Source organism: Crotalus tigris, unplaced genomic scaffold, assembly GCF_016545835.1.
Source record: "Crotalus tigris isolate CLP2741 ecotype Arizona unplaced genomic scaffold, ASM1654583v1 scf7180000024340.7048381, whole genome shotgun sequence".
Lineage (NCBI taxonomy): Eukaryota > Metazoa > Chordata > Lepidosauria > Squamata > Viperidae > Crotalus > Crotalus tigris.
Genome location: NW_024100510.1, coordinates 6,435,406 through 6,460,816, shown reverse-complemented (window position 1 = coordinate 6,460,816; position 25,411 = coordinate 6,435,406). Strand labels below are relative to the sequence as shown.

Genomic DNA, 25,411 nt, shown 5'->3' with positions numbered 1-25,411 from the left:
GCAGGCATTTCAAGGAGGATCAGCATACTTCTGAGTTCTTCTAATATTGCTGGGCTACTTCACATCTTCTGAAACTCAACCAATATTGAAGCACAATGAAAATGTTGTGAGCAGAGTTGGACACTTGGGCTGTATACAGAGTGAAAATTGTGCTTTGCTCTATGCTCTGATGAAACACAGCATGGCTGAGGAATTCTGTTGGACCATTCTTTGCTTATCATATCCCAACCAAAGTGGAAGATGGATCATTTGGACTCCCTAAATGTTTTGCTATCATACTGCCACCTAATCTTAATGTATACATCTTCTCTAAAACTCCAAACAGAAATGAACAATGAGAAGAATATGATACAATTTTGGGAAATTTATACATCCCTAGTCTACAACATTAATTCTGAAGCTGAATTTGCTCAACCTCCCAGCTTATCAGTTCACTCATGACTTGCTGAGTTTGAGGGCCATGGCAGCTCCTCAACTTTCTGCTGCCCCTTTCATAATGACTGACTGGGATTTATGGATAATGAATTTAGGAAAGGCTCATGGAAGGCTGATCTTGTATATGGTAACCACAACAAGATTACAAGTGATGCAATATCTCAGGGGTTGCCACAAAGAAGAGGGAGTCAAACTATTCTCCAAAGCACCTGAAGGGAGGACAGGAAGAAATGGATGGGAACTAACCAAAGAGTGAAGCAACCTAGAAATAAGGAGAAATTTCCTGACAGTTAGATCAATTAATCAGTGGAACAACATGCTTCCAGAAGTTGTGAATGCTCCAATACTGGAAGTTCTTAAGAGACTGGACAACCATTTGTCTGAAATGGTATAGGGTTTCCTGCCTGAGCAGGGGGTTGGACTAGAAGACCTCCAAGGTCTCTTCCAACTCTATTATTATTATTATTATCATCGTACAGTCAGCCAGATGTTCAGACTGGATTTGGCATTTTGTCTACCTATCGAGTCCTTACCCAGGACCTGGGATAGGCAGATGTGGATGTTTGATGGTATTACAGGTATCGTCGCAGGATGGAAGCAGTTCCTAATAAGGCCGCCTTTTGCAATTGACTAATAGCGAATTTGTCAATGCCAACGGTGTTCAAGTGGTGCTCCAGTTGTTTTGGGATTGCACCCAAGGAGCCTATGACTATTGGTACTACCCTTGCTTGCTTTTGCCACAGTCTTTCTATTTCTATTTGTAGGTCTTTGTATTTTGTTATCTTCTCCAGTTCTTTCTCTTCTATTCTGCTGTCTCCAGGCACTTATTATTATTATTATTATTATTATTATTATTATTATTATTATTATTATTACTACTACTACTACTACTACTACTACTACTATATGCAAAAGGATGGAAGAGTACTGAAAAGCCCACAAAGCATGAATGAATTGTGACAATGGCAGAAATGGCAAAACTGACCTACAGGAAGTGCTTGTTTAGCGATCATTCAAGGCTATGACAGACACACACCCCAAGCTACTTACATCCTGATTTCAGAGTTCCATGGCTGCTTACTCCTTTGCTGTCACATGACCTTATCTTGGGCATTGGCAACAGGCTCACCTTTACAGCCTGTTGCAGTATCCTGGGGTCATGTGACCATGATTTATGGGTTTTTTTACAGGTTTCCAGCAAAAATGCCCATAGGACTACGTGGATTCACTGAACAATTGCCACATTCATTTAATCACTGCCACAAAAAAGTAATAAAATTGGAGTGCCTTGATTTACAATTGTGAAGACTTAGGACAGAAATTTCAGGCTCCATTATAATAGTAAATCAGGAGAAAAACAATAAGTACTTTTTTGAAAAAACTGGAAACTTTTATAGACTTTTTTACTAGAAGAAAAATAAAAGTGAAATGATGATTTAATGATCGAAAATGATTAGGATTAAATAAGGGATTGAAGAGTTCTAAGGAATAGTTCATAGGAAGGAACATGAAGGGTTTGTTAATATCTGTTAAAAAATAATTTGGAAACAATTTAGTTTCTTTAGTTATTTTTCTTTTTTCTCTTTTAGCTTTTTCTTTGCACTTTTTTCTTTTTCTTTCTTTGTTTTTAAAAATGTATCTTACCTGTGGAAAAAAAATCTTTAATGAAAATTATTCTTTAAAAAGACATGAGGAACTTGGGCCAATTACATCAACCTGTCTCACTTGGTTAGACAAAAGAAAAGTATGTTCCAGATCACATCGATGAAAGAATTTGACTGGTGGGATCCAGGAAGAGAGCCTTCTCTGCTGCTACAGAACATTTTATTCCCGTAGCTAAGGCAAGTCCACACTCTCTTGGCCTTCCCAAAGAGAGTTAAGACCTGGCTCTGCCAACTGGCATGTCGGTCAAAAACTGATATGCAACCCTGTGGTAGTTAGTAACATGAGGATCACTCCCCCCTCCTTTTAAATTTGCAACATTTTAATATTAATTTTGTTCTTAATATGGTTTTGTTTTTTATTTCAGCCTTTATACCACTTTTTATATTTTTATGGTAAACTGCTCAAAGTCACTTAGATGAGATGGCCAGAGTAGAAATGTAATAAATATAAACAAATAAATAAGCAAGCAAGCTTGCAATCCTGTAACAAAAAGGGAGAAAGAAATTAAGTGACTGTTGCAAAAACAAACCTAGTGTCAAGCCCTATGAGGGAGACACAGAAAAACTACTTTTATTAAATTGCTTTGATAACGGATCTTCCTTAGATCATCCTTCTCTCCGTGAAGGTCACCCTCTTTATTCTCCACACCCAATGAGACAAAGATGAGGATGAGATTCAGGCTGAAGGTAATTTTGTGCCCCTCACTGGTCAGCTGAGGTAGATGGGAGATGCAGTCAATAATCCTCTTTCTGTGGGCAGTCATTATATATGGTACATGGGAAGGATGCATAACTCTGGCAGCTCTACCCCCTTATCCTATCAAGCATTCAGAAGAAAACTCCTAAAGTAGCAGGAAGCTACAGAAGGCTCACCACTCATTCCAATACTGTTGCACTGAATGGCAATAACTTGGAGAGAGGGGACTCTACCTGGTTCATCGGAATTCAAACCAACTCCCTAACTGGCCAGGGAATGGTGTGTGTGTGTGTGTGTGTGTGTGTTGCTTCTTTTCTCAGTAACCTTAATCTTCAAAATTATGTGGGCTGAATGAAAAGTAATGACTGTACCTTCATAACTTCAATTTAAAAAGTGATATTTTAATAAATGAAACAGGAAAATAATCCATGAAATGAGCTCATTTCTAACTCATTCCACTTATGGAATGAAACTATATGTTCACATACTATCTCCTTCTTTCCTTCCTTGCTTCCCTCCTTTCTTCCCTCCCTCCAAAATCAGCTCTCTTATTTCCCCAAGGTATGAATGAAAAGTAGTACCTCCATTGTTATGTCATCAATGGGTGCTACTGTTCTATAAGCTTTGATATTTTCTTTAGCATATATTCTTTTGCTTCAGTTGGTCACAGGTTGCTGTGAAAAAAGGTTGTGCTGCTATTTTTTCTGAATACAAAATACAAGCAGTGGGTACTTGTAAGACTGTGCTTTGAACAAAGTGTTGTGATTGAATTGCTTGTCACAATATTTGGCATGAGCCATTCAACATGCAATTGCAAAGTTTGCTATACAGTCCAAACTTAACACCATGCAGCTTTATATCGTTTCATTCCAGAACTGAAGGAATAGTTTTGTGGGCATCTGTTGGACTCAAAAGAAGAGATAGAAAGAACTTTTAGAACCTTGTTGAGTTCCTTTGTGATGGCTTCAAGAATTTTGCTCGTTGTTAGGAAAAGTGCATAGCAAATGGTTGTGATTATGAGGAAAAGTAAATATAGATTAATAGAAGTCCCAAATTTTTTTGCGGGCAATTTTATTTTCATTCAAATAATTGAAGTATTTTTAAATCAGTTATTTGGAATAGCATTAGCAGCCATTTATATTAATAGGTTGTTTTGATCCATACTCAAACACAATAATATTAACTGTAATAATGTATATTGCATTTTCCTGAATTGCAATGTTAGAAATATATAGTTGAAAGGAGAATGATGAAGAATATAAAACATTTTCATATAGCTGGTGTTAGAAAATGAGTTCTGTGAAACTTCGATGCTCTTGAAACAAACAAAGCCTTTATACAACATAGCCTCTTTTTCTCATGCTTCTCAAATTCTTTTCATCAAAAGAAAAGATGTTTGATGTTTTTGAGAAAATCAAAGCATCAGGCAAAAAGTAGAGGTACGAGAAGTTCCTTCAAATTTTCTCTTTCCTTAAACTCTAAATTTCAGAGCAAAACCTCTTAGTCCAAATTAAGGAATCATGCCTGTTTCAGACATGGTTTCTGACTGGGAGAAAATTATTTTCAAATATCTAATGACAAATATAAATTAAATACATATATACTTAATTCTATCTATCTAAAACTACAGTACAGATAGTCCTTGAGTTACAATTATAATGGAGCATGAAATTTCTATCACATGTCGAAAGTCAAGGCACCCATTTTGACACTATTTGCAGTGGTTGTTAAGTGAACCCATTGTCCACAATCTGTGTTTTTTGCTGGAAATCAGAAGTAAACACTGGTTGCCACCAAAAGCCACTGTAACTTGTGGTCAGGTGACCTTGGACCCTGCAAATGGTGATAAATGCTGACTGATTATTGAGTGCCCGAAATATGATTATACTTAATGACAGGTCATAAGTTGAGAACTATCTGTACTGTAAAACTTGCAGTATAAAACAAAGAAATAACATTGAAGCATAAAATGGTATAGTGTATCCAAATGTCCATTTGAGTTCAGTGGGATTAACTTACGTAGGACATGGTCATTCATAGACAGGACCAAAATTTTGAACCTGGAGTGAGGAACGAAAGGTAGGAGCCAATCTCTCTTCTTTCCCCCATTCTCTTCATCCCCTCACAGACCAAAGGTCCATCTACACCAGACATGTCAAACTCATGACATCATGTGACATCGCGCAACGTATCGGGACTGTTTTGCAATTGCCGGCAATGGGGTGGGCATGGCTTCCGTGTGACGCGTCCGGCCCATGGGCTGACAGTTTGACACCCCTGATCTACACCCAGGAACATTAATGGAATTGTATCAGCACATTTTTTTGTTCATATATACATGACATACATATGCAATTGTGTATAGGCAGATGTTGGATACAAACAGCATTTCCCAGATGTTTGGCATGCACAATGCTTCAAGAAGGGAGAATATTAACCAATTAATTATTCCCCAAATCATATTTATTTTTTTGACAGACACAAGTACTAAAGGAAAAATAGCTTGGTCAAAATACCAATTTAATAGTCCAGACTGGTATACTACTAACAATCCTAACAAAGAAACAACAACAGCAAAAGACAGACACTGAGGAAGAGAGTTTTCCTATATGAGTACTCAGTAAAGGTGTTTTTGAAATGGTAAAGACCTATTAGGGAAACTTATGCTAATGAAAATGTATGTTCTTTGGAAACCAAATGGACAGATTCAAAGTAGCAATGGATAGAGTGAACAGAGAGTTAATTCTTAGTAGGATCCTCAGAATAATAATTTGGTATACTTTGGGATAGCAAAGTGGTTAAAAGATTGCATTTGGCTGATCACCTTCAATAATTGTTTCCCCAAAAAATCAAAATTCACTCTTCTGCCACTATAACAAATGGTATCAAAATTAATATATGACAGTTTCTTTCCTGGGACCAAAAGCAGAAATAGAGATTTTGCAGGCTCTACCACCCCATGTGTGGAATGAGGGCTTTGGCTTAATGAATAAGAAGATAAAGAGTTTCTACCTAGCTATACAAAATAAATTGTATTCATTTGTGCCTTTATTGACTATCTTTATCTCAAGGACAATGGTTGTTCAAAGGAAAAAAAAACAAGAACATTACTCCAAGAGAACAGAGTTTGTGCTATGAAGAGGACATGGAAAGGGTCTGGAAATTAAGTAACACTTGAGTCAATCTCAGAAGTGATCAAAATCCCGTAAGCCTGAAGGACAGAAAAAAACAGACCTTTGGTATTCAGAGTTAAGAATAGTTATGTTCAAAATAAAGAATACAAAGACTCAAACCTATAAAGCTATATCTACAAAAAAGAAAGACAATAATCAATAAAGATTAGTTGTGAGGGTCTGGATGGGGGTTAACAGACTCAGGCTCAATCCTGACAAGACCAAGTGGCTTTGGATGTTGCCTCCCAAGGATCATGTCGACTGTCCAGTGTTGACTTTTGCAGGGGAAAATATACCCCCTTCGGAGCGGGTTCGCAACTTGGGTGTCCTCCTTGATCCACAGCTGAATTTGGAACATCAATTGACGGCTGTGGCTGGGAGGACCTTTGCACAAGTTCGCCTGTTGCACCAGTTGCAACCCTACCTGGACCGGGAGGCTCTCCTTACAGTCACTCACGCCCTTGTCACCTCACGTTTGGACTACTGCAACGCGCTCTACATGGGGCTACCCTTGAAAAGTATTCGGAGACTACAGTTGGTCCAGAATGCAGCCGCGCGAGTGATAGTGGGTGCTCCTCAATACACCCACGTTACACCTATCCTCCGTGAGCTGCACTGGTTGCCTATTGGTCTCCGGGTCCAATTCAAGGTGTTGGTCATTACCTTTAAAGCCATATATGGCTCAGGGCCAGGCTATTTGCGAGACCGCCTACTACCTCATAGTTCCCTACGTCCAGTTAGATCCCACAGGTTGGGCCTCCTTCAGGCCCTGTCGGCCAAGCAGTGCCATTTGGCGGGGCCGTGGAGGAGGGCCTTCTCTGTGATGGCGCCCACGCTTTGGAATCAGCTCCCCCCGGAGATTAGGACCGCTCCCACCCTGTTGGTCTTCCGTAAGCTACTTAAGACCTGGCTTTTCCGGCAGGCCTGGGGTTTATAAAACCTTACCCCTGGATGATTGTTTTTGTATTGTTGTTTTGTTATGTTTTATGTGTTTTTTATTGTTAGCCACCCAGAGTCCTTCGGGAGTGGGGCGGCTTATAAATTTTAAAAATAAAATAAAATAAAATAAATAAAATAAGATCTAGGACAATGAAGGCAGCCACAGAGGATTCCTGAATGCTCAGTTTATCTAATTTTGATTGCTATGTTGTCCTGAGAGCTGCCCCAACAGTACTCTGATAAGGTGATCTTTCTTGGAGGTGGGAAAGCTTCCAAACTACGCAACTTTTCCAGTAAAGGCTACATATCAAATCCCCTTATCAGTAGTCAGATGGTGACCGGGCAGTCCAATAAGTATTTGCATAGAACACAGACCATTTAATGTAATCAATAATGGAAAACAAAGTCTTATTAATCAAATCAACAGAGGAAATGAAACACTGATCTGACCTTTCTACAATAATATGGTATATTGTTCCCTAAGAAGTATATGATGCGTCCATTTTTTTTAATGAAAGAACTACACTGTAAAACAAAACAGGCCAAGAATTTATAAGTACAGATAGTCCTAGACTTACAACCACAATTGAACCTAAAATTTCTGTTGCTAAGTGAAACATTTGTTAAGTGGGTTTGCCTCCATTTTACAATCTTTCTTGCCACAGCTGTTAAGCAAATCACAATACTTGTTAAATTAGTCAAATTGTTGTTAAGTGAATCTGGCTTTCCCATTGACTTTGCTTGTCAGAATGTTGCAAAAGGGGATCGTGTGACCCCCCCCCCGACACTGAGACTGTCATAAATACTTGCCAGTTGCCGAGCATCCAAATTTTGATCACGTGGCCCTACGGATGCTACAACAGGCGTAAGTGTGAAAACTGGTCATAAGTCATTGTTTTCAGTGCCACTGTAACTCTGAATGATCACTAAGCGAACAGTTGTAAGTCAAGGACTACCTGTACTGTACAAAATAATATAGAATGAATAGAAAAGTGAATTATATGAAAGAAGTACACTGAGGTGGTTTAGTCATAGAGAGAAAATGAATAAGGATCAAATTGCAAAAATAAATATATAAAGAAACAAGAAGAGAAGATCAAGAACGGCTTGGTTGGATGGAACTGAAGAGACCCTCAAGAAGGGGGGAAAAAAAAGAACAAAAGACATATGAAATACAGGTAATCCTGAACATACAATAGTTCATTTAATGACTGTTCAAAGTGACAACAGCACTGAAAGAAGTGACTTATGACCGTTTTCCACACTTATAACCATGGCAGCATCCCCAGGGTCACGTGATCAAAATTCAGATGCTTGGCAACTGGTTCATACTTACGATGGTTGTAGTGTCCCCAGGGTCATGTGAACACTTGTGTGTCCTTCTGACAAGCAAAGTCAATGGGGAAGACAGATTCACTTAACCGCCGTGTTACTAAACAACTGAAGTGATTCACTTAACGAATGTGGGAAAAAGGGTCATAAATGGGGCAAAACTCACTTAACAAATGTCCCACTTAGTAAGAGAAATGTTGGGCTCAATTGTAGTCATAAGTCGAGACTACCTGTAGTATATGAAGCTGGTGAAGGAAAGGACAATTTGCAAAGACAGAAGGTTTAAAGAAATACAGTAAATTATACTGGTATACATTACTCTTATGTTACTTTTTTTTCTTACTCCTGCTTTTTAAAATTTCTTTGGTCTACCATTTTTTACTCTTTTATGTGCTTTTTATGAAATTGCTTCTTTGAAATTGTGACAGGGATTGCATTACAAACTTGGTGCACAGATCACAATTTAGCAGATGTTGGATATATTGTAACAGGCAAAGTCAATTGAAACTAAAATAGTCTGAATGGTTTGCATCATTTTTATCAATTTACACTATTGGACCTATCAACACACATGGATGGAAATGATACAGTGTACATTTAACAATTAAACAAATGTATACTGTATCATTTCCATTCATTTGTGTTGCCACAGAAAATGGACAGAAATAGCAAAAATCTGAATTTAACAGACATTTGCAAGTAATGGACATAACTTTAATGGTCTGTTGAACTGAAGATTTAGTGTATAGATGTAGGATTAATTCTGCTTCCATGAGTTATTTATCTGTATGGCTCAAAATTTCTAGACATTTACAATATTTTTGTGATTATAAATACACAATGTAATTGTAAATTATTGTAAATTAAAATAATAGACAAGTCTGATATGGTAGAACCAATATCTGGAGAAGCCTTGAGTTTTCATTTATGTATAGGGCAGTTTTAAAGAAGGAAAGTATAAGCAATATTTATCTTTTATGCAACCTTTTGTGTTTAAAGTATTTTGGAAGATTTGTTTCCTCATATGTAAGTGTTGAGCAGGACAACGGTCACCCATTATAAATTGATGTTTGTATCTTCCCAGAATTGAGAAGCCTGGAATGAGATGTACTTTCATTTCTTTATGAAATCTCTCATGTTACAGATGGGGGGAAAAAACTCATTTTAAGTGTTAGTAATTTATGTAGGAGAAAGGAAAGAGAAGTCCCAGTGTTTTCTTGAGGCTCACCCTACCTTACTCTCTGGCTAGTTTAAACTGAGGTAATCTTCCAAGATCAACAAATTATTAATTTTTGCTTAAGCAGTTAAAAGATCAACAGCATCTTTCACTGATTGTTTATGTGATTTATCACTGTTCATTTCTCACAGCACCCCCTTGTAGAAGCAAACAAGACAAAACTAATCAATACTCCAGTTCACAGGGAGAAAAAGTCCTTTGGAATTCTTAATGCTTTTTTAAAAAAACAAAACAAAAAACAGTGCACATGAAGACCTTTGCCAGCTCAGTTTTCTCATTAATTAAAGGGATCCTGTTCTTCCCTCCCCTTTCAAACCATTAATGTTTCTGCCCACTGGTAATGGCTTGTTAATTCAAGGGAATGGAACTGAAGAGGAGAGGAAGGGGGGCAGGGGCAGGGGGAGGGGAGGGGAAGGGAGGGAGAGAGAGAGAGAGAGGGAGAGAGAGAGAAATTTATCCAAGTTGCAAGCTTAAAGCCATCTGTCTCTCTCCCTCCCTTCTCACCTCAGTTTGCTTTGAAACGTGGCACTGAGCTGCAAGGGATTGGGGGGGGGGAGGAGTGTGCATGTATGTTAACTGTCAAGTTCTCAATCACAGACTTCACTGAGCCTCTCGTAGAGGGACTGTTGGCAGGAGCATTCAGACTCCAGCCAGGATAGTCTGAAGGGCCCAGGCTTGTCTCGCAAGAGCCAGACCCCCCCCCCCTTGCCTGGAAAGCAGTGGGACAGAAAGCTGGGAAGCCGAAGGCGGAGCTCAGCATTCCTGGCATTTCTGTGCAAAGTGGCAGCACTGCAATGCAAAAGGCCAGGTCTGCCTGGAGAGAATACTTGGAAGGAACCCCAGCAAGGCAGAGGAGGGGGAGAGAAAGACTCCATTCACAACTTTCCAAAACTGGTTGCAGAGGTAGAATTTGGGATGGTCTGAAGTTCAAAAAGGAACCTTCCATTCTATAGCCCCAAAAGGCGGACCAGCACCAGAACTAGACAAGAGCTGAGTTCAAGAAGGGAAATGAGAGGAAACAAAGGCTGAAGAAAATGTGCATTTGGTTTACAAAGAAGTGGCTGGAGGGAAAAAAAAAACAAAAACAAAAACAGAAAGCAAAAGGAGGAGGTGGTGGAAATGATTTGGGAAGAAAAGCAAGTCAGACTTTCTTTAAGGCCAAGCATGTACTACAGTAGTACTGGCCTTTTTCAAAAACCCCATGAAGAGAGTTTGCTGGGCTGAGGGAACTGGGAAGAAGAACAAAATAAGCAGTAAAGAGGAGGGGGAAAAAAGAATGAAAAAAAAAAAAGCAGGATTGGGTCAACTTCACTGTAAGGTAGAAGGACACAACCTGAGTTCTAGAAAGCCTTAGGTGCAAGTAACAGAAGAGGAGAAATTATGAAATCTGTTACATGTGTATAATCACACTACTTCTCTTTAAATGGAAATGAATTGAAATGAACATGAGATCCAGGCATTTCCTGGCCTCATCCGCTATGTTTGCTCTCTTCCCAAAGTCAGTGTGACTTTTTTTCCTTTTTTTTAATAAGTTTTATTGACTTTTAAAAATTACTATCTTTAGAGCTTAGTAAACAACATGTTGTCTGAGTTCACATATTTCACATCAACTTCTTCAATATAAATCTATTCAGTACTGTACAATCCAATATTTTTTCCTTGATCTTCTTTTCTTCCCCATATTTTTTTCCTTTTCCCCTCGTTAAACAATTACAATTCTTAGTACTATTGATGTATACAAAATTAAATATAGGCATCTTCATCATATTTTACTAATATTAAAGAAATACCAGTCAAATCAATTCATAAGTCAATATCCTGTTTTTCGTGCTCTTATCAAAGTTTGAATTCCCATCAAATTTAAAGTATCTTTGTCAGTTATGATTTTCTCAATATTAATTACATTTATAAAGCTAAAAAATTTTAATCATGCCAATCCTCCTCTTATTTTCAAATTTCCCATATCAAAAGAAGAAAAACAAAATGCTATTTTAATTCTAAATCGTATCTTCCATTATAAAAAACTAGTTATATCTAAGGGTTCTTTTAATCATATTCAAACAGGTATATTAAACAGATAGAGCCCCCCTCTGATAGATCAAATCTTCTGTTTTTTAAGTCTAACTCTCACTTTCTTTCTTTGCCAAGTAGCTTTCCAGGCCAAGGCAAGTAAATTGCCCCAAAATTTTCTTTCTATTTATGTGCAAGCTGCTTGGCATGGGAAAGGCAATTTAGGCAGAGTATTTTTTTTTGGGGGGGGGGAACTCCACCCATCCACATTCCCTAGGCCTAGACATTTCCCCATGTTCCATTTTCTAGAATCTTCTTCCTTGTCCTCAGGTGTATTTTGGAGAAGGAAGAAAGGGGTCTTTTGTATTTTCATTGTTATAGATAGGTCTTGCAGTATTTTATTAATTTGTATATGGCAGTCCATATTTCCCTTCTTTTATCTCCTCCATCTCTAGATCCATTTCTTCTGCTTCATCCTCTGATTTCTGGTTTATTTGTTCATACTTTGTAGTCATTGTCAGGGAGCTTTCCAGTTGTAGCTTCAATTTGGAGATTTGGTCCTTTATATCATCTAGGTTATTTTTAGTCTCATTATGGTTTCTTTTTATGTCCTCTTTGTGTGCAACAACTGTGTGATGAATTTGCTGTAACATAGACAGTATTTCCTTCTGAAAGATATTTGTTTTTTCTTGAGGCATCATTCCTAGAAATCCTCTAGTATCAGTAAGAGTGGAACAAAATTTCCTCTAGTTTTCTGGTCTTTACATATAACCTTTATAATCCAGTCCTGATAGCAATATTTTATGTAATCCTTTGTCTCAAGTATCCTGAAAATTATCAGTCAGGCAATGTTGTAATCCACAATGTTCCAAGTGTTCAAAATGTTCAACCTCCCTGCAGCCAGATGTATTCAAAAGTCAAATTTTTCTTTCTCTCCCACTAGCTCTTGAGATTAAAAGTCCAAGCTCAATAGGTATTTATACTCCAAGAATGTCAGGATGATAAATATGCCAAAATATTTTTCTTTATTGCCAGCTGTACCTAGCAGCCAAGGAGCTAGTTATGGTGCTGAACAGAAATCCACCACTAGATGTCACTCAAAGTCAATTTTCCACTCTTAAAACAAAGGGTTGATTTCTTATATTTTACCTCAGTATTTTTTTTCCAAAGAGAAAATCTTAACAATTATTTCAGTTCTCAGATTTATCAAAACTGTAGCTTTGTATTACTTTCACTTCAGTATTGTGTATTTCTGTCCCCCATAACAAATTTAAAACACCGCTTCTGTTCACATCCAGAGGTTTTAAGCTTCTTCTGAGCCTTTCCCAGGAAATTCAGTTGTAAAATAATAAAGAAAGAATCAATACTCTCACTCAGTCCGAAACATGCTATTTACGACATGCTAATTAAACTTTGTTCTTCGGTTGTCAGCAGCTAATGGCTGGCCGCAGAGGTGTGGTCGGTCTTTCCCCTGCCAGTTTAGAGGGCTTTCCTTGGATCTAACAGAGAGACTACCATCTCTCTGTAATCAACAAGGCACTCCCCCTTCTTCATCACCTCTTTGGGGCAATTTTAGGCCCTTTTCAGGGCCCCCAGCAGGGAAAATCAGGTGTGAAGGGCAGAGCTCTGCTTTCCTATGTCCTGTCTCGCCACGATGCAAAACCGGAAGTTAAGTCAGTGTGACTTTCATTTCACTGAATGAGCACCTCATGCTAATACAGGTTGCGAGGGTTTTGGTTTAGCAAGTTGTGTGAACCCAGCAAACTATTGTTGTTGTTTTTTGCGGAATCAAGATGAAAAAGACACAGCTTAGTTTAACCCGTTAGTCATTTCTATAGAGAGCCACCTGGGTCAATATGGATCCAGAAAATGCATCTGCTGCTTTCCAAATAACACAACAAGTTTGAGAGATTAAAATTGGTCTGCTATAGTTTTCCTACTTGTATGTACAGAGTATGGAAAGAAATAAGGTATTATATAGCCAGGGATTTTAACTGCAACTTTACCAGCCTGCATAAGTGATAGAAGTAGTATAATCCACACCATAGGTCTTTTGTGCCCACATCACAAGATGCCATATGAAGAAAAAAGCCTTTTCCCAGGACATCTGCCATTTTCTGGGTCGGTGCCCCCTTCATTTTTTTTAACAAGCAAAAGGCAATCATCCAGATGCCCTAATTCCCTGAATCAAACAAGTAAATAGAGCAGCCTCCCCCCCCCCAGCAACTTGGTTCCCTCCAATGAACCAGAGATTGCTGGGAGTCATAGAAAAACTTGGAAGGCATCAGGTATGGGAAGGAGATCAAGTACTAACATGAACCTCTATGGGACCAGTGCCAGTATTGTAACAATGATCGGCATTCTTTCTTGGAAGAATAAAGCAAATGCAACTTGGATTTGCAAATGCTCCCAGCCAACCCAGAAGGGAACCAGCTCCAACCTCCACAATCTGCATGCATCCAAGACACATCTATTTTCAAGCCAAAACTGAGTTGATTACATATGGAGAGCTGATAAGTGTGGAGAGTTGATGTGTCTGACTCCAGATGGCACTTCAAGGGCATAGACGGGTCAATCTAAAACTGCAAAAAATTATGACCTCAGATCCTAACAATTTTTCCTGAGTTCTTGTTGCTGACATGTTGCTTTAAAACATTTCTTCCTCTGTGCATGATACACTTACACTTTTGCTCTCTTTACATATTTGTCTATATAGAGAGTCTATATATAATCTATATAGTCTTTATATATTGTTGATAGAGTGATTATTCTAATCATTTCCAGGAAAGAGACTGGCATAATCAGGGTTCATGTTTCATGGTATGAATCATTCAATACTGTCTCTGATATAACCAAATATAAGCTGATAATATTATAAGATGGTGGATTTAAATGGAGGTGGGATTTTTTTTTTCAAACTTTCAGACCACAGAACTTGTTAATTCATATCTGTCTGTCTCTCTTCCAAAATCCCTGATCAAGAGGCAGTCACTCTCTGTAAATCTATTTTACCTCATAAGATTCCTGTGGGAAAAGCTAGGAAGATAGAATGTAGTATAGACCAATTTAATCCCCTTAATGAAAGGCAGGATAAAAATCTAATAAATATACTAAAATAAAAGTAATGTCTTTCCCTGCCAAAGGAGAGAAAGATCTAAATAGATTGTCCCTTAACTGCATCAAAGAGAGCTTAAGAACGCATCATATCAGTGGATCAGCAACTCTTTATCTTAAAAAATATCTTTTACTTTCATGCTTTGAGGACAGATTATAGAAATAAATCTTTTCATCCATATCAGTCCTAATCTTGCTTCCATGTCCTCCTGCCAAATCAATTACCAGTAGGTATATTGATGTAAGGGACAGAGTTGTTTTACTAGTAACTCTACAGCTGTGTAATACTTTCTCCCATGACTGCAAAGATTTAAATAGGTTTTTAAAAATCAATACTTCAAAATAAACTGTGCATAACCTTTCATTCACTAATGATTTTATTTGAAATCTAATAAAAATACTATTCATATATAATATTGCAATTAAATAATTCCAAGAGGCTCAATTAAAGATTGCAAGGCATAAAATCCATAAAGGATGCTCCTTAGTCTTGATATTACACAACAGCACATGGCGGGGAATGCAATTCCTTACATTGTAGGCTACTACTGCTATGGAGGTGATAACATCTAAGTCAATTTCTGCTGCATTACTAATCTAAAGATCATTACTAAACATTACATTACTAAAGAACATTCTCAGAATTCTCCAGATTCCAGAGAATATTGAATGGAATGATCCAAGTACATCAGACAACAATAAAATAACAAAATCCAATAACTGAACTCAGCCATAATACTCTTGATAATGTAAGGCTGCTGGCATCTCTGTTCTCATAATAAATATAAATGATGAGACATAGAACAAAGGTTCTAAAAGCGCATACCAGCCACAGTTGCTTGCTACTGGTGATCACGTATATAAACAATATCCTTAGACCACCCAGGGATGCCCAAATAGAAAAAATAATGGAAGATAAGGATAATAATAATGTTGATGTCTGCAGATCTCCTGCCCAGATCCAGAGGAGATCAGTTAAAATAAATCCATATAATAGATGTGTTCAGACTGAGGCAGGGAAGATTGAAGTTACATACCATGAAGATTGAATATAGTAGGAAAATGAGCAAAGGAAGCCTAGTCAAAATAATTAGATAACTCAGGGAGATGCTTATAAAAGGATATTGAGAAAAAGTGACAAGTTGGGAACAAGTGTTTATCTCCTAATGAAGACTCATGGCTGTTTCAAGAAAGCTGCTGTTACAGAAAAGAGTAGAAATCAGAAAAATCCAGATCTTCCAGGCAGATTTTAGAAAAACTTTATCAATCCTCCTTTAGTTTAAGGTTGTAAGGTTGTATAATTATCACACATCACTCATTACAGAAGTCAAAGGGGAAAAAACGCAAAATGGATAAACAAAACATAGTGTGACATTGCATTATCTATCTTTCTCACCCTATATCAGCATTTCTCAATATCAGCAATTTTAAGAAGTTTATATTTCAACTCCCAGAATTCCCCAGTCAGCCAGCCACCAAGACTAGACTAGACTAAACTAGATGATCTGAATAGAGAGAATACATCAAAACAGAATGTAATTAGCCAGACCCCTGCTACAGCAGGAGTCCCTCTTCTACACATTGCTAGAGAACAGAATAAAAACAAATGAATAAAGGAGGTGGCCTGAAAGCCAGGATAAATCTTAATAATTTCAGTCCCTCCTAGTCACAGTGCTGCACATAAATTAGGAGCAGGATTTTTTGGGGGGAGGGGGGGCGTGGGAGTCATTCATTTCAGGATCAATTCAGAACAATATGTACCTATAGCCAGGATTCTGAACAAAACGGATTCAGGTTTGTCCATATTCTAAAGAGAAAATGAGAATGTGTCTGAAGTCATCTCATTGCTTCTCAAGGCCCTGGCTCCAGATGCATCTGATTCCTGTCCTGCTTGGCAACTAATCCTCATGTCTAACTTCCTCCAAATAATAGTTATCAGGGAACGTAAGCAGAACAGTGTCATTGTACTCATGCCCTGCTGGTGAGCACTGACTGAGCAGGCTATGATCTAGCTAGAATGCTAGACTAGATTGGCCTGATCTAGCAAAGTTCTTATGGGGAACAGGAACTAAGTTCAAATTGCCCCTGGGTTATGGAGATACAGGAAAGAAGTCATTAAACATTTAAGTGTTTCTCAATTCCATGAATTTCTCTTGATGAGTTATCATAGCTTTAAAAAGATCCATATCAGTTCTTTGTTCTTAGGGCTCTGCATAATTCTGGGTCCTGGTATCATCCCAAATTGTGGAAGAAAGAGCTGCTGCCTCTCTCTGGTAGTTCAATGCGAAGGGCTGGACACAATCTATCCAATCTTAACTGCTGTACTATGGTAGGAGAGAGGAGCAGTTGCTTTTAACCATTTGCTTGAGTAGACAACTGTACATTAGAGACAACGTCGTCTCTAATGCAACACACCCACTCCTCATAGTAGCAAGGCAGGAAGAATAAATCTATTCCCAATTGTTTTTTATTCAGGGAAAGAAGACAAAGACTGAGTGGGGTGCTGTGGACTCAGGGCTTGCTTGCTGCGCCTCAGCAGTTCACTCACTTTGCTTGAGAGGTGAACAAATCAATCCCTCCCCTCCATTTTTTTCTCCAAAGGGGGAAAAGCTGTGGTTTGTATTTGTTTAACTGAGCCTGGAACAAGCCACCCTTTCCTCTCTCCTTCTCTTTGGGCACTAGGGCTATGAGGAACTGGGGCTATGTTCACACAACCTGCTCATCCAGTAAGTTGAAAAGGTTTAAGGGAGAGCTGTGTGCCATTATCTTAAACTGCCACCCCCACCTCAAACTTATTCACTAGGGCCAGAAGCTTTTCAAAAAAAAATTTCCAAATTCAAAACAGAACCAATTCTGGTTCCAATAATCTGATGCTGATTATTAAGCCACAAGTGATCGGAGTAAGGTGACAATGCATACATTTTTGTTGACCCCTTTTGATGATTAATTTGTTGTGTGGACATGGCCCAAGTTCGCTCTTCACCCAAAAGCAAAAGTCAGTGGAATCAAAAGTTTTTGGCAACTGTCTTTTCTGCTTGTTTATCTAAATAGGCCTGTGATAACAGAGATGGCTAAAAAAAAGCTGCTACCACTCTCTTCATTCCCCCTAATGGCAGAATGTATGAGATTGAATGCTTCCTCCAGCCTTCTGGAGGAAAAGAGCAAGTAAAGGAAGACTAGTTGTTTTTCACAGTTGCAGCAACATGGCTTGCTCAGTCAGCCGAGCTGGAAATCAGCAATGGGGATGGTTGTCTGCACTACCCAAAAGGGGGCTGGGCTCAAGCTATACTGTAACTGGGTTTATGCAGAATATTGAGCCATAAACCAAGGTTTATAGAGCATAGCAACTGGGTTGGATCACAAACCACACAACGACTCAGTGCAATGGTGAATTCATTCATAGGGTGCACACAACAGATGCTCCTTACAACTGATGCTCTTTCACTCCCTATGGAGCAGTAACCTTCACCATGCCAAACCCAAGGCAACAAAGGGGAAGATGGCAGCTCCTCTGATCTGTCACTCCACTGTCTGCTTCAGTAGGTGAGGAAAGTTACTGACATAACCCCGGAGGGACAAACTTCCCAAGAAATCTTCCTGCTGACAGTGACAACCTATCAAGATTTGGCCTTGATGGCATTTGTCTGGCGTGAAAGGCTCTGAATCAGGACAGGGCAAAGTTTTAAGGCTTGGGAGAAAGTTTGGAGAATAAAGAGAGCGAAAGGCTCAGAATGGAAAGCGGATTTCTAGGCTAGATCTTCAAATCCAGGCAATCAAGTTTAAACTCCAGGGGGCGAGAGGGATCCCAAGTGGGAAGCATAAACAGAAGTGTAATTCTCTGATTTAATACCGTATCATCCAGGAATTGAACCCGGGAGAAGAGAGGGAGAGGGAGAGAGAGATGTCCCAAGCGAGAAAGACAGAGGAAATGGCAAAAGCCTTCGCCGTGGAAGGAAATCGCTTGATACCTCCCGCTCCCGGAGCCAGGGGGAGCATTCATCGTGAGGACATGCAGCCATAAGACCCGGCAGGACCCCGTTTTCCGAAGGAGAGGACGACTGGTATCCCCCGGCCGGGGCTGCTCACCTCGAACATAAGCGATATCAACACGCAGAGCACCAGGCAGAAGCCGATGTCAGCGTGGTTGTGGATGAGAAATTCCTGGCTGAAGAGCGGGTGGCTTTTCGCCCGCCTGCGGAACGCCATGGCCGGCAGGGACGCGAGCGAGCGGCCCGGCCCCACCGCCCTTGCCTCCGCCCAGAACCGCCAACTTCTCCCCGGCCCCTGAACAACTTCCGAGCAAGGCAGACCGGGGCCAGAACCCGACCCCCCCCCCTGCGCAGGCGCCGCTCTCGCCGGCTGGCTGGCTGGCTGCTCGGCCCCGCCTGGCTTAACCCTGTATCTGCCTGTTCGGGCTGAGGCGAGCGAGGGGCCGGGCTGGAGGCGCTGGTCCTGCGCGGCGTGGCGGCATAAGCCGCCTCCTGCCAAAGTCCGCCCTTGCAGATTCCCCCAGACCAGAAGCTCCCCTGCTGAAGTCCGATCTAGTTTCGTGGCACCATCCTTCACGGGAGAGTTCCCACTGCTGGGGAGGCGAGTAAGCCTGTTGGACGGGAATCTGTGGCCACGGTTAAAAGCACCCCGCAATTCCTAGACTCTAATAGAAGATAGCTTTGACATAGAAGCTCGTTAGGCGTGCATGGTGGAAACAAAAAACGGTTTCAAATGGTTCAGTGTCTGAAATTTCGGTGTGTAGGGAGGCAGTCCAGTTCTATTCGGATTTTATTCTGCAATTAGTGTTATAGAACTTATTCCCAAATGTCTATGCATAATGATATGCTACTGGCCTTCCAATGTGCCTTCCAAAAGTGAACTATGCATATTTTCCAGTTCTCGCCCTGTTTAAAAACAAAACAAAACTTCTTGGTGGTCTGCTAATGCCAGCATTTTATCCCAATTTACCTTAATAAAACATCGATAAATAAGCTTATTTTTCCTCCAACTGGATTTTCCCCATAACTGTCCAAGTCCTTGGATTTATGACCTTTTCAGCATCATAACTGGCTTCTAACAAGCAGAGTCAATGGAGAAGCTGGCAGTAAATTCACAAGTCACAGGAATGTGATGTCTCACTTAATGATCCATGATAATTTGTATAAAGATGTGTCGCTTAGGGAGAAGAATAGCTGGACCCAGTGGTTGCTAAACAAAGTCTTATCTGTAATCCCATCTTTGTAAATCGAGCACTATCTGTATTTAAAACCAGTACAGAAAGAAATAATTTTCTAGAGTAGCACTGAGGAACAGCTGAAAAAAATAAAATGACTCTGAAGCCCAGGGATCAAAAATTGTATTTCTATAATTGGATTATGTACTGTGTACTTATAATCATATGCATCATGCCTCACATTCAATCAGAGGGAATGGTTTAAGTAAGTGTAATGTAGGGGCAAAAATATTGGGGCACCAATCTAATGTTAAAGTGTTTGATAGTGTTTATGTTATTTTTCCTTTTTTTGTTATTTTAGAATAGTCTTGCTGTGTTTTTAAAATTTGCAAACTTTGTAAACTGTTATGAAAACTATTGTTGACTTAATAAAATTAATGCATAATTTCCAGTTTCAGTCATGAAGTTGCAGCCCTATGCAGAGTTATGTATTTGATGTACAGTATGTGTCTTTTAACCTATTTATTTTAATGATTTAATTGTCCAGAGGCAGTTACTCTCTTTCAGTCCCCAAATAGGAGGAGGGAATATATAATGGCTTGAACTCCTGAATAAAGAACAGGATATAAACAAAAGTAGACAAACTAATCTCCTTGCAGTCCAAATCATAGTTTAGGTATTCTCTCCTAATGAAAGTGAAGCTATACTGTAGTTTGAACTCTCTTACAGTTTCATGGCAGGAGAAAACTACTAAATTTAGAGAAAATACTGTTTACACATGTCTAATATGTAGTGAGCCTTTTGAAAAATTTTCTGAGATTTAAATTCCATTCTGCATTGAGGCTTACCTAATGTATACAGAGTGTAGTCCTTAAATATTTACTTAGCAATATGTTTTTTTCACTTCATTTCTTAATATATTTGTGCTATGTCAGGCAAAATGGCATATGGTGGCAAATCAAGATTTCTCTAACTTACTCATTTTGGCAGACATCAGTGGCTTTGCAGTTGTTCATGACTTGACTGATGCTTCTTGAAGATTTTTTCCCCCTTAAATATGTTTTATATTTTTTTTTTAAAAAAAAGTAATTGGAGGGAGGGAAGGCTGAGGTTCACCTCCTTGGTATTCTTATTTTTTCTCTGCACAACCACACAAATAAAAAAAAAGCAGATGAAGACACTGTGGTTGGAATTTGGTGGCCACCTCTGCTTCCTGTCTCTATTGCCAGTTGTCTGAGGATGCTTTACCCTAATCACATTTTAATCAATAATAATGGTTCAGAGGTCATGATTGTCCTGACTTCCATTTTGGTGACTATTATGATTTCAGAAATCCAAACTTGTGTGTCAAAACAACTAATAGAAGAACAAATGATTTTTATTATTTTTATTAAAACAGTTTTAAATAGCTATTATTTCCTTGTTTTGGTTTTGAATCTAGATATTTTCAAAGTAAAACACCATTGGAGGCATAATTAAACAAGAACAGAGAGAAATAAGGTTCTTCCCCGCTCCTAGATTTACACTCGGGTAATGGAACAGCTGAGCTTGCTGTATTGCTATCACTTAACTTCCATTTTCCATAAAAGAAACTAGTGCTGGACTAGCTTTCTCTGTCATGAGACTGGCAGAAATTAGTTGCTGTTTTGTGTGTGTCTTTCTCTTAACAAAAAAAACCCGTCCAAAACATCTGAAATTGGAAATGCACATATGTTTCAAGTCCCTAAAGCTTATGCGATTCAGCAGAAAGGAAGAGACAGTGAAACAATCAGTTGGGCTGAGTTACATGCAACATTCCTGGACTATTACGTGTCAGCCTGCTCCTACACGGAACTGGGGGAGTTTGTCTTTCAAAACTTGCTTCAGTAGAGACATTTTACTATTGATAGTCTTTTAAATTTCCTGAAACAGGACAAAGAGAGCAGAGAACTCAAAGGATTATATTTTCAAAATTATACGCAGATAAGTGAGACTACAGACATAACAAGAGGCTCTGGAGATGTTGTGGAAACAAAATCAACTGCTAAATAAAGGAGAGAATGGCAAGTCTCCAAACTCAAATATCAAGAAGTATTAAAAAATACAGGAGAATTCTTCAGCTAGCTCTGAAGCCTGCTTTCTCAGCAGTTACCTCCATTGATTTCTGCAGGAATTACTTCTAAGAAAGAATTGGGATACAGCCCTAATGAAGCTTGATCTATTTACAATTGCATCCAACATTTCCACTCAAAAAGTACCACTACATTGAATGAAATCAGGCTACAAAAATGTTTAGAACTGCAACTTTACTCATTTCCTATCCTCAAGTTAAACACGTTCCTAGAATAAATAGGCAGAAAAATTCTAAAAAAACCCCATAAAGATCCAAGGTTTTCCTTCCTTTTTTCTCTTTCTTTCTTTCTTTCTTTCTTTCTTTCTTTCTTTCTTTCTTTCTTTCTTTCTTTCTTTCTTTTGTTGGTTGGTGCCTTTGAATCAGTGTTGACTGTGATTTGCCATTGCCTTCTTCCTAAGACTTGAGAATGAGTGACTGTCCAAGATCACTCAACTAGCTTTGTGACCAAAACATGGTTAAAACGTATGGTCTCAGTGTCTAGCTTGATGCTTTAACCACTACACCAAACTGGCTCTTAACCCACTCTTATCTCTGTTATATTAAAGAACTGTTCAGGGCCTGGGTTTGCCCCAACGTAGGAGAGATTTAACAATACAATATCAATAATAGAGTTGGACAAGACCTTGGAAGTCTTCTAGTCCAACCCCCTGCTCAGGAAGGAAACCCTATATCATTTCAGACAAATGGCTGTCCAATCTCTTCTTAAAAACTTCCAGTGTTGGAGTATTCACTGCTTCTGGAGGCAGGTTGTTGCATTGCTTAATTGTTCTAACTGTCAGGAAATTTCTTAGTTCTAGGTTGCTTCTGTCTTTGATTAGTTTCCATCCAGATTTAAAGAACACACCAAACTAGGAAAGGCTAGATGAAAACTCCAGACCTTTATCTGAGAAATGATTGACCTTTTGGCTTTTGCAGGCTAAATTAGACATTTCAAAGCCACATATTCCAAAAGCTGAACAGTGAACTATTTCAGGTTTTTTTTTAAGAATAGTGTCACTAGCCCCAATTTTATAAGCAACAGCATAACCTATGTCAGTGGTGATGAACCTATGGCATGCGTGCCAGAGGCAGCACTCGGAGCTCTCTCTGTGGGCACATGCGCCGTCATCCCAGCCCTGTCTCCCCCCGTGGCCCCTTCCTCTCCAGCATTCCCCCTGGAGGAGAGTCGCCCTCAGGCATGGCCTGCACAGAGTACTGCAGCCAAGGACATAGCCAGACAGCAGGGACAAGATTCCGGCCTTGCGCCCCATAGGGTGCAGATGGTGCTGCAGGATGTGGCTGCCACATTGCTGTAGGGCTGCCTGGGCGATATGCTACGGTGGGTCATTGAGGCGGTGCGTGACCCTGTGGGCAGGCGGAACAGGCAGGACAGGAGGCGGAGCGGGGACGGGGGGGGCAGGTTTTGGGCACTCAGTCTCTAAAAGGTTCGCCATCACTGACCTATGTGATTCTCAGTTATTTATGCAGAATAGGTTGCTATTATAGATCAAAGGCTTTTGATGTTTAGCATTTATTATGGCAATTAGTTGTTTAATCAGAGTTACTTACCCTATTATGATTATAACCTCTTGATGCAGGATTATTGTAGCTCACAGAAACCCTATACTGAATTGCCATTCCCCCCCCAAAAAAAGATTTCTGTGAGTTACAGTAATCTTATGTCTAGAGGTATTATAACTGACAACTATGGACCCAGAAGCCAGTTCCAAAACATACTGACTCTTCCCAGAACCTTTCTTAGATGTATCTTACAAGTTAATTATGAAATTTGAGGAATATTACCCAAATAGTAACATCTCCATATGGTGTAAATTACTCTGTACACCCACTGAAGTGGATTATTATATAGTGCTAATGCATCATGTATCAATATTTGGAAAATAATGCTTAAATCGGGCAAAGCAATCCTGTCTCTTGGAGTCTGAAATATCATCTCTCTTTCTTGATCACATTTTTGTTTTAACCCCAGGACTGATCAGAGTACTTGGTAGACATGCCAGAACACTTGATCTCACTGGATCCAGCATAGTCTTTTAGACATCGATTGCCCAATTCCACCCCATGCCCTTTGTCTAATGCAGTTTACCAGTATCAGAAAGAGTCAGCCTCAGAAAGGTGGAGGAAGTGGGAGGGAAATGAGATACTGGAATTTATCCAACAAAGTTTAAGCTTACCCTCTTATCAAAAAAGGAAAAGGAATCAAACACAACTTTATTCTCTGGCATAATCAGCCTTTCTTGAAAAATGTGCCAGAAAAATGATGTGAAAAATGAGTGCCACCTATTGGTAGAAACACAGAAGATAAATTTCAGCAAGTGCAGCACAAATAATAATTTTACACAACAATGTACCGCATTTATTTCACCAATATAAAACAGTTCTTTTTCTCTTTTGATGCTCACTTCCAAAACAACAATCATTGTTTGGACTGCTTATTCTTCTTTAATTGGTGCCATGACCAGCAGAGTTCTTACTGCTTATATTTTCTAATGTCTTCAGCATCATCGACACAGCAATTTCCCATCCCATTGTTGCATCGACCAACATAGACTTCAACAGGATGGCAGAGGGTATGTCGGCAAACCCCCTTCAGTCTTCTACATCGTCCAGTGCCTTCAAAGAAAACAGGAGGACTTGTGATTTGTATATTTTCTTTCCTAATTTCCTGCTTTTAATGTCTTTGGCTTGGTATTTTTAAATCCTTTTCTACATTTTGCTATTGTTGCTGATCACAGAAAGGAGCTGCTTAATAGGAATGTACATCTGAATTAATTTTTCTACACTCCTATGCAGAAGAGAAACCTAAGAACACATATGCATACATGTATATTGATAAAGAAGATTAATAATTATATTCCTAAGTAAGTGAAAAATGTAAGAAAGGAATTAAAAAAAAATTAGCAAGCCAATATCCTTGCCACTATCAAATCTAGACAAAACCAGAAAATATGCAGAAATTAATTAAACATTTACTTTCCAACTATTACTGGGAATATCTAGTAATTGATTGCATTGGGAAGTCCATATACTTTTATTTTATCACAGAATGAGGCGGTTAGCTCTTGAGTGCATAGCCATGCTCCATACATCTTCATGTCCCTAAGTACTTAGTGATAGAGCATCGTTTGTATGAATACAAATTACAGGGTATGGATAATTGGTTTCCATTTGCAATTTCCTTACTTGTGCAAAAATCACTACAGGTAGTCCTTGACTTATCACCCATTGCTTAATAACCCTTCAAAGTTACAACAGACCCCTCCACTCAAAGGTAGTAATGACCAAGTTTCAAAATTATGACACTGCCCCTCCCTGTAGTCACATGACTGTATTTTGGGCGCTTGGCAACCAATCCGCACTTGCAGTCATTTGCAGCACCCTGAAGTCACATGCTCATGATTTATGATGGTTTGCTAGAAACTGGTGTTTACTTCCAGTTTCCAGCAAAAACCACCCCTTAGTAGACAATGGATTCACTGAAACAACCCACTCTACGACCGGGGCATTCATTTTTCAACTTCTTTATTGACTGC

At 39.1% G+C, this 25,411-nt stretch overlaps 1 protein-coding gene across 1 annotated transcript in view; it reads right to left on the bottom strand.

Annotated features, from left to right (window-relative positions):
* TRAM2 (translocation associated membrane protein 2) overlaps positions 1-18,929 on the bottom strand; it is a 44,823-nt gene extending 25,894 nt beyond the window's left edge. The window contains exon 1 of the mRNA XM_039326422.1: positions 18,688-18,929. Coding sequence (XP_039182356.1) covers positions 18,688-18,807 — 120 coding nt within the window. The 5' untranslated portion in view covers positions 18,808-18,929. The remainder of the gene's footprint in view (positions 1-18,687) is intronic.
* Positions 18,930-25,411: the final 6,482 nt, after the last annotated feature.